Source organism: Atractosteus spatula, chromosome 13, assembly GCF_055471065.1.
Source record: "Atractosteus spatula isolate fAtrSpa1 chromosome 13, fAtrSpa1.hap1, whole genome shotgun sequence".
NCBI classification, from domain to species: Eukaryota; Metazoa; Chordata; class Actinopteri; order Semionotiformes; family Lepisosteidae; genus Atractosteus; species Atractosteus spatula.
In genome coordinates this window covers 3,715,149-3,729,948 of record NC_142718.1, presented here as the reverse complement: position 1 = coordinate 3,729,948, position 14,800 = coordinate 3,715,149, and the positions used below count along the sequence as shown (strand labels likewise).

At 39.9% G+C, this 14,800-nt stretch overlaps 1 protein-coding gene across 3 annotated transcripts in view; it reads right to left on the bottom strand.

Annotated features, from left to right (window-relative positions):
* The window catches only part of pard3ba (par-3 family cell polarity regulator beta a), a 315,539-nt gene that overhangs the window by 282,295 nt on the left and 18,444 nt on the right, over positions 1 to 14,800 (bottom strand). For all 3 annotated transcript variants that reach the window (XM_088930125.1, XM_088930127.1, XM_088930126.1), the window contains exon 2: positions 7,619 to 7,720. In XM_088930125.1, the coding sequence (XP_088786251.1) occupies positions 7,619 to 7,720 (102 nt within the window). The remainder of the gene's footprint in view (positions 1 to 7,618; positions 7,721 to 14,800) is intronic.

Here is a 14,800-nt window from a genome sequence, read left to right as displayed (position 1 = left end):
GGTTTCAGAACCATCTCACCAGAGTCACACAGTATATGCAGTCTGGGGACTGTGATCTCCCTGCAACAGCGACAAGAAAGGATGAGACTGACTCTGGTATACGAGAGATTAAAACACCCATTACCAGATTCTCCTGCTGTGGGTCTCTAACACCAAGGGCACGAGCCAGGACAGGAGTCCAGTCCTCCGCAGGGCACATATCCACACAGAGTGAACTTCGAGACTCCGATGAAACCAGCCAGTCTCACACAGAGGAAAATCCTTTGTACATGCAAGTTATTTTGCAGTGGAGAATGTTTTAATGACCAAATTTGTTCCATATGCCCTTATGCAACCTCTTCTTTCATTTACAATGATATGCATAACGGTCCCATTCAGATTAGTGAATTAAGAACCAAATACTTTATTGAATTATTACCCGTTACGGCAATACCTTTTCCATTTTATTCAAACAATATACAGTATATGTGATTTTGTCGCGTTTGAATTTCATAGCACACTCAGTTTAGGGGCAAGAAGGTCAACATCTAATCAAACACTACTAACCCCTCAGCAGCGAACAAGCAGCAGCACAGAGGGAAACGTGGGTCCCATTTCCCCCCTGCACCCAAAAGGAAAAGACTGCACAGAGTTGGATTTATCTGCGGCAACAAATACCTGATTTCTTGGCACAAAAAACATGAATGCAATACATAAACACTGCAATACTCCCTGGGGTTATTTTGATTGTTCTGGTGTCTCACAACAGGGAAAAATAAAAAGTTCCAAGAACATAACTAATAAGACTCTTTAAAAGTTTGAGAACTTAAGCTCTTTCGTCAGGAATACACACTGTTTACCAGGTTGGAAACCCAGGGTTGGCCTACAGAGAGCTGCAGCTTTAGGCCCGTGGTATATTCTAGCCAAACACTTCTGGGCTCCCTGCAGTCTCCATGATATTAGATCTGTAATCCAATACTGAGGGTTTATTTCCCAGTTCAGCTCCAGCTGCAACACCATCAGTCTGCTTAATTCTCCAGCACATGCTTCCAAGTGCCTGCTCTTCCCTACACAAAAAAGAGCATGGTTTAAACACAGGGCTTCTGTATGCAGAGTTGCGATTTCCACACCTTGAATAATGACAGCAGGGCATGCAAGCAAGACTGCTGTACAGCCACTGTACAGATTCTCATAAACAAAAGTTTTTGCACTTAAAAAGGGATAAACTAAAGACAAACTGAAGATTATTTAACACTGTACCACAGAGTCCCACAATACCACAGTAGCGTATTCGAGAATACTGTTATTAGGTAGCGGAGCACTTTTAGTAACATCATCTATGGACAGCATGTTGCACTATCGTACTTTTTGTACACATTATATACTACAGTATATATACTGTGGTAGTTTCAATCTGTATATAACTATGCGCATTTTGCACATATTTTATTGTTTTACACTGACTATGAGCATATTGTGCACCACCTAACTCTATATTTTTTATTTTGTATTGCTGTACTTATTTTATTTGATTTTTTTGTCTTTTCCGATGTCTGTTTTTGCTCGTCTTGGGCTGGGTTGCTGTAACACCTTAATTTCCCTTCGGGATCAATACAGTCTTAATCTATCTGTACCCAACCCGCTTGGTAGCTGTTAGCTGATCGATCTCAGGGTCTCAATCAGCGGACTGTGGAAGGGCATCGGGGTGTCAGCTTAAACAACTTGGTGTCGTGTCTTGTGCCCCTTGCGTCGGTTGTTCAAGATTCATTTTGCCACTAAATAACATTATTAATACTTATGCTCAAGAGTAGCTCCACTCCAAGTGCCATTTTAAAATCCAATCAAGGAGCAATTCAGGCAATAGTTTGGAGTTTGTGGTCAGGGCTCTGGATTCTACCCAGAGAGAGGACTGTGGGTTCAAATCCTGGGCTAGACACTGCTTCACTCAAACTAGCTTAGTAAATGCTGGGCAGTAAAAATTGGGTCTCCAGATCATCACTGACTAATGGCCTCCACTGACTAATATCTGGTTAAATAAAAGACTACACAAAATCTAAACTCATATAAGGAAACTGATTTAATTGCTTAATTGAGCAATTCAGGAAAGGGGTGAAGACAAAAGTCAAGACATAACACCCACATAAACATTGTTAGAAACAGCCCTTGCTTATTAATCAAGTATTCATAAGTTCTTTGGTGCCGAATGTACTTTGGTATGTTCCCTTAATCCAATTACAATTGCCTTAAGGCAATGAATCAACACTTTTAAAGACAGAGCCACAGTTGTGATTAGTATGTTCTTCTCTCAGACTGGCCCTATGCTGGAGTGATAATCAGAGTTTCTGACCACGTTGTCCAGTAAAACACAATTTCCCAGGTTCAGCCTTGGAGAAGCCCAATGGGTCCATAATTTTAACCCAAACCAGTGCTTTGTTGTTAACTTTAAAATTTAACTCGTTGCGCTTTCCCTGCAATCTACTCACATTCTCCTGGGTTTAAACACACATTTGGGAATGACCCACTGCTCTCTCCCTGTGAAATAATTGTTTTTGGTTTTTTTCCCCGAAAGAACTGCTTTGAGAAGCTGATAAAAACAGGAGCCCGAGATACAAATCCGTCCGCAGGTCCAAGATGTGGAACCACTGCTGCACAACAGAATAGGTACAATGTCTAAAGATTCTGCTTACGTCCTGAAACTAGTGGTAGAGTTTGGATGCTTCCAGATAGCTGCTGTTGGTACAAAAGCTAAATTAATTCAACCACGAAAGGCAACAAAAATGTGTAATTTGGCATTTGTATTAGAAAACCATCAGCGATCATTGTTTTACCTTGGAACGCAATCTGAAACACAGGCCAGACCACCTGCCCTGCCTCAGACACCGTGGTTCAAAACCACTGGAGCCGTTTTTTTTGAAAGCCGTTTTGGATTTGAAAGCAAAAACCTTACTAGCAACGTGAATAAGGAAGATAAGGCAGTTGTGGGGGAATTTCGTAAGAGTGAAAGGAGATAAGGAGTAACAAAGATTCCATGACTGTTATCCAGAATCAAGTCAAAATAAAGGATCAACTGACTCATATAAAACACGGGGAACATTCCAACCCATATAAGGAAAAACTCACCGCATATTTCACATTACGACCTGCTGAAACAACACTCGTTCAGGCTGCACACTGCAGTAACCTCTGTAATATAGGTGCTTGACAACTGCTCGGGCCTCAAAAGCACAGCACAGTTGTGAGGTAAACCAAGTCAGATAAGTTCAGCAGAGGTAGAGATAAGGTAAAAGTTCCTTCCCTATCGCTATTAGGCTGTGTGGGAGATGCTGTTATCAGGATTTCCGAGAGTAGAAACGTACCTCTTTTTCAGGTGTACGAGTAGAAAAGGCCAATTGTACTGGTGAAAGAAATATAAAGTATGGGATTGATTTCAAGCCTTACCAGCTTGCTTGGTTGTTGTTCTGTGCTGAATTGCCAGAGGATTTCATTAACCTTCTGCACACCTGCTGTATCATGTTATTTTATACACAGTCAGGTGTTTTTTTTCTCTATTATTTATTGACCTTTAAGGAGAGATCTATCTTTTCACTTCTGAAACACTATCACCTTCACATGCGCTTTTCAGATACTGGCTTTACAATCATTTTAGCAACCTACAACAAGCCCAGACATTTCTATTAACGATTTACTGGAGTGAATAATTAGGCTTAGGTGTCTAGGATCTCTGTCCATTTACATATAGTGAGTGAACTAGCACAGGCTTGCGTTCACCTCTCTCCATACACACTCAGCTCAACTAGAATTAAAACACAAAGAAACTTAAAAATAAAGTGCTCATTTTAACTAACATTTTACCATTAAGCATACTACTCTCTACTGGAGTACCTCAAAAACACCACCCTTATTAAATACTGCAGCGTTGTCACGAAAGTATAAGAAAAGCCCTCTTATTTTATAGAAACCACCACAAATGGGTTGATTTAAAATGATCCATAAGCAAGTTATCAGCTTCCATGTAGAAATGGGTGTACCATAAGCCAAGAACAGTGAGCAAGACGCATTTAATATTAAACCTAGATGATATAAGCCAAGCTTTCTCTAAAATTATTTTGCACTCTTCCAATGTTTTATGATAAAAACACAACTGTCTGACTGTAGTACTGATTGTTGCATTTTCAGGCCCTAGATATTTCAACCTTTTTCCAGAAACACAAAAGGCTCTTAAACAGCAGTAATGAGGAAACATTCTAACAAAACATTAACATAACATTATTTTGCTTATGCTTCAGAAGTAAATCACTTTGATTTAGAATGTGGGTTGGGGGAAGGCGTCACAGCTTAAAAAGTGATCAGAAATTTAGGAGGTCTCAAGGTCTGTACAATCTTGGAAGAAATTTTCCTTTCATCAGTAACCTAATAATGCCCCTAGAGGGCACTAGAGTGAAACTACATTAGTCCTCAAGACCTGCATGTCCCCCTGACAGAATGAACTAAAGATCAATATTTTATCCGTTTTCCCAAAAAGCACCTTCTCTCAAAAGGCTAATGGTTCCCCACAAAAAACTAAACTTACTTTATGCCACTGATGTTTAACTGATATTGTTTTTAAACAAGAATCGTGGCTCTTCCAAAAAACAACTCCGCCTTTGTTACATATCAATGAGGCGGTATGGTCAGTACTGTACAGAAAAAAATATTCTAATAGCATTTTCAAATGCGGCTGAATATTTATTGCTTGAATTTTATTAGTATGTCTTACAAATATATTATTTGAGGGAGGAAACAAACACTTTGAGAAACCATCACAAAAGCAATAAAAATCCCTGACTTTCCTTATGAATCTATGCAATAGTTATTTAGCGGGTTTCCATCAATTTTTTTAGGGGGTAGGCAATGAGGTATTGCTATTGAGCTATTCAAAAATGTATTCTTTAACTAGACAAAGGCAGAGAAAAAAAAGGGACTGACACGTGTAATCCAAAAGTAAAAAGACTTTTAGTCAAAAGAAAACCAAAATGTCTGGGAATCTGCAAAAGTAAAGATATTTTGTTTTTTGACAGCCGGTGATCAGTGCAACACATTTTGCAGGCTCACTTTCCTGAGCTTAAATTTTACCTAATGGCTGAAGGCACTTCCCCTGACAGATGGTTACAATAAGAGTGATAATCGGGGGAAAAAATGAAGTCAAGACTGTAAAAAAAAACACATAAGTTCAGCTTCACCACAGGCTAACCACAGCCCACACCCAGTAATTCAAACCGCAGGATAAACATCTAACAGGATATCATACTGTGTAAACTAGGGGATTTCTAAGTAATTTTCATGTAGTCAGGAATTTCACTGAATGTAATGCAAGCTCAAAATGTTCTGCATTAGAAACAGGTTCTGAGACGATTGAGTTTTTTTCTAATTCGAGACAAAGAACCCGAGATCTGTTCCAGCTTTCTTGTATAGATACATCCCTTTTTCGTGTGCCAGGGACTTCACACGTCACTGTCTGAGTGTGGGCAAATAATTGACAACCCAAAATCTAAAAGTTCAGACAGGCAGATGTATTACCACACTTATTAACCTCCTGTCTGGAAGAGTTACTGCCAACGTGTGGAACATCATTACCGCTAACAGTAACAAAAATGATTTAGGTTAGAAAAGGTGAGAGTCAGCGATGATGCCGCTGACAGGCCAGTGCAAAGTTACATGTAGCAGACGTAGGTGGAAATTACCACAATGCAGGCCTGCGAAAACAACAATTTCATCTGTGACCGGCTAATGACCTTCAGACCCCCGGAGCTGGGCAAACAGGGAGGCTTGATTTCGGACACAAACGCCTTTCAAAATCCAGCACTTTTCTACCTGCTTCAGCCAATTCAGGGTCACAGGGGAGCCGGAGCCCACCCTGTCAAACAACACCCTGATAGGGACACCAGTCCATCACAGGGCACGAACGCAAGCACACACACACACACACTCACAGCAGGGCCAGTTTTCCCACAGACCAATTACACTTGCCAGCGTGTCTTTGGACTGTGAGAGGAAACCGGAGCACCTGGATGAAACCCACACAAAGGCAGGGAGAACATGCAAACTCCACGCAGACAGGACCCCGAGAACTGAACACTGGGCCCCAGCACTGCTAACCACTGCACCGCTGTGCCCGATGCTTCATCAACCATTTCAGGAAATGCAGAAACTGAACACTTTCGAGCACAGAATCAGCTAAAGCTGAACATTTAGTTTACAAAAAAAAAATGGATTTCCTCAAAATACACACATTCCCCGGTATAAGAATGTTAGGCGCCACCAAACAGCTGTTTCTATGTGGGCAACAGGCATTATGGTTAAGGACGCCGTGAGGCAGCAGCCCTGTTTTTATGATCACAGCGAAAGCTGGTGCTCTCATTTTCATTTTTTGTGTTTGTTGTGTAGTTGCTGTTCGTTATGGGCCCTAATTCTTTGGCGTAGTAGTCAACAACAGTATGCACATCGTTCTAGCTGATCGCTCGGATAGCGATCCATTATGACAGAATGAAAAATGTAAATATGATATCATTAATTATTTCACAGCTATAGTTGGCTGATTTAAGTAGAACTGGGTTGTTCACTAAGCTTGCTGTAATGGTCTGTGTGGTATTATGTTTAGAGTGGTTTTTGAGTGAACTTGTCTTCAATTCAGAACGGGGTGGAATTTTCCCTAGAAGAAATAATGGAATTTTTATTTTCAATTTACGATTGCCCCACCTTCCGAACAGATTTTCATGAATGAATTATGTTCAGATACCGGGGTATGAGTGTACTAAACTACCCCCAGTGAAATGATGGGGGTAGATTTCACCTAATCAAATCTGATCTGCATCTTTAAAAGTACACAGTTAAACTCTTTAAATCAAATTCTGAAGCTTTGTTTACATGAAGTTCAATATACAGTAATGCAACGTTCCCTTTGGGTCATTCTCTGTGCAACTGTTCTTTGAATACATCAAGAATACCTCTGTGTCTGTACATTGATTCAAGCCTGATCAGTCTGTGGATACCAAAATTATTTAAATTTGAATAAATTCAGGTTTCAACCATTAAAAAAACATTAAAGAACACATTTCCATCAAATTCTAAAACTCGAAGGCAGGCTAATATGTAAATAAGCCATCTTCAGATGGAAGCTTCATATCTATGCTTACTAATTATACCATATTGATTTTTTTTAAAATTTCAAGAGTAGGCGTAAATATTCATGGTTCAATTCCTACAATAACAAGGATACTTCACTTTTCACCTTAAGAACTGCAATTCCCATGTATACAAAAAAACAAGTTCTGCATGTTAATCAATCACATTCTTACAGCAATGCATATTTACATAACAGTAGACCATTTTCAAATGTTATTTAACAAATGTAACTGCAACACAAATTAAGGCAAACAAAGTTTTTCTGTTCAAGAATCAAGTTTTGCATGACAGGGTTTTTTTTCTGTTTTTCTGCTGCTTCCATTGCCGTTTGGTTTCTGAGCATCAAAATAATAACTAGAGCATGAGCCAGTGCAGCATCTCATAACCGGAAATGGACCAGTAGCCCACTGGTATTCATTACAGCATCCTGGACTGTCGGGCTGAAAGCAGGCAGTATCGGCTTCAGAAACAGGCCTACCTTGTCCTTGTCATCCACAAGATCGGCCAGGATATCATCAGGATCCAAAATCCCTCCATCACTGTATTCAAGGTGATGGATCTTCACAAAACAGCTGCCGTCCTGTGTGAGAAAAGGCTGTTACTTTAACACCAGGCACAGGTTTTAATCTCGCTTCAATTTAGCAGGTCATAAAAATGTATGGAGCTTGGCTTAACAAAACTAAAAATAAATGCAAATACCCCCAGACCCACTCATTACATTTTTGCAGGAAAGTCATTCCCAGCATTTGGAACCAAGCTTTCTTGCTTCAGTTAAAGAGACCAATCACCGATGACATTTGGAAAACATGCCAAGATTACACTTTTAAAGCAGGGATTCTCAACTGGTGTGTTTCTGACATTAATGGCATTAGAGGCTATGAAAATAAAAGAAACCCCTGTGTCGTGTAAGGGACAACATATTCTACTATTTATCCATCCATTTTTTATCTGCTTCATCCAATTTAGGGTTGCTGGAGCATATTACAGCAAGCAATGGACCCTAAGTGGAATTCACTATTTGTTATTTAATTTTAAAAGGGCATTTTTTAACTGTTGGTCATGGTGATTCTCCAACCAGCAGGGGTAATAAGTCCCTTTTAAAACATGCATTTCTAAAGGCTTTAACATCTGAACTGTGATCATGTAAACAGGCAGTTTGTTCATGCGGAAGTCATATGGAATAAATCTGAGCACAATTCAGCCTTCAGGGACAAGAGCATCTTTATATGAAATAATTACTTTGATCAATTATATTACAAGTGTCCATAAACTTCAGAAACAGGTGACCTATAGTGACTACAAAACTAACTGGATTAATGCTCTCCTCTACTGGGTCACAGAGTAATGTACTGTATTAGACCAGGAGTCTCCAGCCCTGGTCCCGGAAAAAAACCCAGCCCAGTTATTCTTACAGAATCCCTAAATCACCTGTCAATTAATGATTAGGAAGGAACAATTGTTTAAGGAACCAATCAGTTAAGCAAGTAATGTTTTGCAGTGTGACCACCAGTCCTTGTGGGTTAAAGGATATTCTGAGCTTAGTGCTGCATGATCTCTAAATTTCTCAATCAAACCCAGTACCTGTTGTACTGATCATACCCGAACTGTTCCAGGCCTTTCAAAACTGATGATTTAAAGACTATTAATAAAACCTGATGGACTGAGTTATTCTAGAACCAAGGTTGAAGATTCCTAATTCTTTTTATTCTGCTTGAACTGTTCGCACAACTCGAAAAGCAACCAGCGGTCTTGACAAAAAATATAGCTGTGAAAAACTCAAGCCGTGGCTATAATTATCAAGGTGATGGTGTGCTTTAAATACAAAACTTTGGTATTTAGACTGAGAGCACTTTGTGGACTGGTTTTGTCTGGGAAGCATTCAGAAGCCTATCACAGCCTATGGAGGAGCAGTTAATTAACAGCTTTGCCCCCTTACCTGATTTTGTAACCTTAATAGCCACATTTTAAATGGATGCATGAAGACAGCATGCAGAAAGCTAGCCAGGCCCCGAGGAAAAGCAATCCTGAAATCTCCTGGGTGGAGAATCTAAATGCAAAGATTAGCTAATGATCCACAGCACAGCTTCAATCCTGCGTCTGAGAACTCTGCGAGCTACAGTCACGCAGTTGTACAGTTCTATGATCTGACCACTCCTCTCACTCCAGAATGTTACCATCATTGGACTGGGAAAGCACAGACCAAATGACGTGTCTAATGAGGTGTGCCAAAACTGTATGATGGATTCCTCGTGCAAGATGATAAAGGTTAAATTCCTGGAAAGATTAAAGGAGCTTGATTTAAAAAAAAATGAGTTTGTTCTCTTTTTTCAGGTAAACCACATCCAGCAATCTTCCCTAGAAATGCTTACTGGGATCAATATTTCTTTTTCTGCTGTTTTCGTTCTCTGCAACACTGCCTCTCTTCTGAAGGAGCACATTCTGCAGCTCCAGTAGTAGGGAAATTTGTATTCAAAGAATGACCGCTGAACAACCGCAGCAAAACAAAAAGTCCTGTTTTCTGTCAATTAAAACCCACAAAACAGACTTGCCCAAAAAGCAAAAAATCATAACTCAATAAAAAGGTATTTTACGTCTGTGATCTTTCAACACCACTAGCCTCTGTGATCACCTGGGTATTTTTAATGGTCGCTGCATTCTGTGGGAGGGGTAAGTGAATTCTTGGATCTCTTCTTCCTAGTGGCTATAGAAGTAGGATTACAAAGTAAGAATGATCAAAAATGTCATTTTCTAACAGCCCCCCCATGTTGTGTGAACAAGAGGCAAAGAATTAACAACTATAGTTATGCAGATACATAATCTGGCTTCAAGAAAGTAAACAAAGAAAACACACTGACAGTCTTCAAAAACAACTGTGTTCCTTTCCAAACAAACGAAAAAAATCCCATCTCTCAGTACTGCAGTGGTACCAGTATTATTCCACTAGTCTGCTACATCTGGAATTAATAGATAAAAAGGAAGAAAACATCTTGACACGTTGAATCCAATAAACAATACGAAAAAAAATATTTGGAAACAATCCCAAAAGCCTACAGGTTAACATGGTTAGGTTGATGGAATTTTATTTTGGTAGTTAACCAAATTATTACCTCAGGAATAACCCGGGGTTACGCAGTCTTGTTCTAAACCAGTCATTCTCATCAGCAGACACTGAAGCAGCTTGTCAAAATGCTTGGGTGGTTTTGGAAGCATCAGTACTGTTGCGACCTTCTGTTTTCGGTTGCATAAATTTGCAATGAGTACGTTCCTGCGCCTTTTAAATGATTAAGCCAACTGAAAACTGACAGTTCCTTTCCGTTTTGTCCCCATTATTTTGAACCTTTGTCTAGCACAAATGTTTATAAATACACATATTTATAAATATACAGTATAAATAGTGCTGTGCAAATGTATTCTGACCTATGCACAGTATTCACACTTCAAACCTTATAGTCATTACACTAGTAATTTAGCAATTAAGTAGTTCAGGTGGGTAGCTGCATCAGCATGCGTAGGCTGCAAAGGAACAAGTAATATGTTTATTCCATGCTGAAAAAAAAGAAGAAAGATAACACAGCGTTTCAGCCGTGGAGCTGTGTAGCAGATTATGCATATAACTAATATTAATTTAGCAATTAATATTAGTTATATACACAACCTACTACACATTCAAAGTAAAAAGTAAACAAAATGAAAGAAAAATCAATGTTATAAGTGCATAAGTATACAACCTTTTTTCTGTGCAAACCTAAATTAAATTTAGGTGCACAAAATTTCCTAAGTCATGAGTGGCCTCTGTTTGCAATAGTAGTGGTTCCCCTGATTTTAGCATAAAACCCATCTCTGGCCACATAGTGAGTTCCAAGCAGAGACTCACCTATGAAAACTAAGGAGCTTTAAAGGGATGTTAGGAATAATGTCACTGAAAAGCACAAACCAGGGGATTGATGAAAACTGATGCAAATCCCCCTTCATTCACTCATCAAGAAATGAAAGGTGCACTGTACCACCTAGATCAACCCTCCCATCCAAATGTAGCAGCTGGGCACGGATGAAACCGAAGAGTGATGCCATTGTGAGACCAACAACAGCTTTCACAGAGCTATAGAATCCAATGGCAGAGACAGGTTCTCCATTCTGCCATACCGGCAAGCTTTGTGCAGTGACCAGGATATCGTTGGCTGATGAACACTTTCTCTCATCTCATATCCTGCATGACGTTTGCAACGAAGCACCTGTGCGATACCACACAAGTCTAGAACAAAGGTGAGGAGGTCACTGGCGTCCAAACTGGAACGGCACCAAATGAAAACCATCTCATCTCCCAGTCAACACTATCCCTACAGTCAAGCACGGTGGTGGCAGCAATACGCAGCCGGGACTGGGGCAGCTTGGTAGAACTGAGCAATACAGCATTGCACAGAAAAGACTACAGGAAAACCTGCTTTACGTTTGTTTTCCCAAGAGGAAAACGATTCAAAGCTAAAAATGGAGTAGCTTAAGAACAAGAAAGTGCAGGGCCCTGTGTGGCACAGTCAACGGATTGAACCCCATCCATCGAGTACCTGAGGAAAATCTTGAAAATCACTACAATGTAAGTGATACCCAACCAACTGAAGAGCTTGAGCAATTTAAAGACGGTTACAATTCATGCCAGAGGTGCTCCCAACAAATAGTGAATTCACAGGTCAGAATACAGGCGTATGTACTGTAATCTACATATTTCAGTTTCTGCTGACATCTACTGATATGTATCCTAATCTTAGTTTGAGCATTCAGGTTTTGAATTCAATATTGTGGTTAAAAAATGAGCATGCATACTTTTGTTAGGCACTGTACTCTTGGCACTGGTTGGTGTGTTGTTTTCTTTTACGGACCTGGCATTTCACATACAGAACACTGCCCGATACTCCTTTTTTCCTCACAAATACTTAAAGATTAGGTCTTGCCAACTGAAGGTTCCCTTCTAATGGGCTTTAAAAATTGTGTCAATCAATAAACGTTGGACGTGGCATTTCACAGGGGGGTTGTTCTGCAGAGAAATGTTTACTAAAGTTCACATGGATTAAATGTCATTTTTTTTAAATAACATGAAAAGGGCTGAATCCCTGGATGATTCACTATCACGATAACCAGGGTTCATCCGTCACATGAGAGTGGGAAACATTTAACACTTTTTTCTCGACTGTTAGTACAGTGTTCAGACGATGCTGTAGCTGGTTCAGTATAACTAACCCTAAAGACTGATGTCTAAATGTATGCTGCCCAGGCAAGCATGTGACTACATATCCCTTGAAGTATTGCAGTAAGAACTACAATGGTCACAATCTACTAGTAATCTCTACAATTACTAGTAGGCAAAATCACTGTTACATTTTTAATACGCTGATGACAATAAGTAATCCTTAAAACTCACTTTTGTTCAGAGAAACAACGACTGTAAAAAAAAAAAAAAATTCTTTGTTGTTCAAAATGAAACTTCCACCTCCCAAAAACCAGAAGCCTAGCAATAATAAAAACATTTTAGATAAAGCCGTGAAATCAAAACTGCCACTCCACCCGTCACCATTCATTATAAGATGCCAATTCAGACAAATTTGTTTAGAGACTTTTCAGGGCCTATTCATGTCCTGAAATACCGAACTTCACTCAAAACCTTCATACAAAACAGCTTAACCTTAAAATATAAACAGAGCATAAGAAGGGTTACAAGTGAGAACCCATCTAGAGCCTCTGGTTGCCAATACCTAACTGATCCCCATTCTGCACTTTCTTGAAAAAAGCCAGGGTATTTACTTCGACAACAGCTCATCTTCGAATCCCACAAACCTTTGGGCAAAGAAGGGCTTCTTGTCCTCCACTTAAGTGGAATTTAGATTCCAATTCTGCAAACTGCTGGTTTACCTTTGACAATTTTCTTCTTGAGGATTTTGAGGACTTGAGACAGGTCCCCTCCTCGCAGCTTTACAAAAGTTTCATTTTTAGCCTGTCAGTGTAGGGAACACCTTGCTGCTTATTTTCACAATAATCAGAAGGCATGCATCTGGGAAGATAATATATTGAATAAATACTGTACATAAAACAGCAATTCTTGATTTACCAACTTAAATCCATCTCTCTACTGCAGGGTTTGTTTTATCAGTCGTTTTTAAACAGATACAGGGTTTCCTAGGGGTCTGCAGACACTGTCCAGAACCTTTTTACTGCAAGTACATGTACAGCATACTTGCGCTGTTGACCTTCTCTAACAGTACTTACAGGGAACTTATTAACCTCTGGGTGTGCTTTTAATACCTTATTACTTATACCACCATGTAGGATGTACTATATTGGCCTACTGGGGGTTCTTAAGGCTTTTTTTTAAAAAAAAAGGAACCCTCCTGCAGGAATGATGTTTAAAAGCTACTGTGAGAAGACTATAGATATTGAAGAGACTCTGTATTAAGATCTCAAAGTCGTATTTTTTCTTATTTCTAAATCATTCTGGCCAGCTCAGTGATCAAACACATTTAAACACCTGAGACATAAAAAGGTAAAGAGCAACAGAAGAGTTACTTAGAGAATCCCATACTGTAACCCTCACAACTCCAAAAGAATAAAATGAAAAATACAGATGTAGTATTAGTCCATCAGGATTTTGAACCAGATGCAATCGGAATAGTTTGACTCCACACTATACAATGCTGGTACTTTTTGATGCGCATCTCACATAAACGTTCAGAAAAACCATCCATTTCGATTCCTAGGAAATCAACGGGGCTAAAAATATTGTAGCACCACGCGGGGCGCTTTAGCCACGCGCACGCAAGGCTGGCTGGGAACAGCGCCTGGGGGCGGGACTACAGGACTGTATATAGTGGGGCGGACGCTGGGAGACGGCCTCTTCCCTTCGTGTGTGTGGGTTAGTGAAGGTGCAACCCCTGTCCCTGTGTGTGTACCTTTCCCCGGTTCGAGGTAATAAATGTGTTGTTCAACCCCATTCCCCGAGTCAATATCTGCTCCACGCCGTAGCGAAACCCACGGTCACTACAATATCTAATATTTAAACAGATTTCAATATTTTCAAAATATTAAAATATTTGAAGAGAACCATCAATTGAAGAAATACAACACTGCACTCGGCACTAACCCCAGTAAACTGGTCTCACCTTTCATTTAGTGGCCTCGACTTTTCACACGCTGTTAGAGCACTTTTATCTGGATCGGATGTGCTTAGTCAGAGCTCCACATCATTTCAGCAAAGACAGCAGCCTACTGCAAGGAACATTTCCCCTCAGGAAAGGGAAGAAGTGCTGACCATGATCTGTGTGAGCAGCGTTATGTTGTGTGATACGTGCTATTGAATCCAGCCTGGTGGCATTCTCAGCATTTCAGCCAACGCACCGCTCGTACAATTTCAGGTTTTTCTGGAATTCACTGCTGGCAGAAGGTTCTGTTATTTTGTTTTTATGCTGATTTTGTTTGTGTGTGTGGGGAGGAGGGGATGAAGACAGCAGTTACTGACTTGACAATTTGTTATCAGTCACTAGAAATAGAAAAAAAAAACAGGAGGCGGCAAAACCACTTTACAGCAGAACTTCAGAGGAACACCAGTTTCTTCAAAACAAAACGGACAAGAGGCCGAACCCAAAGCCTGGAGACTCCTCGTGTTCTGAAGTGGGAA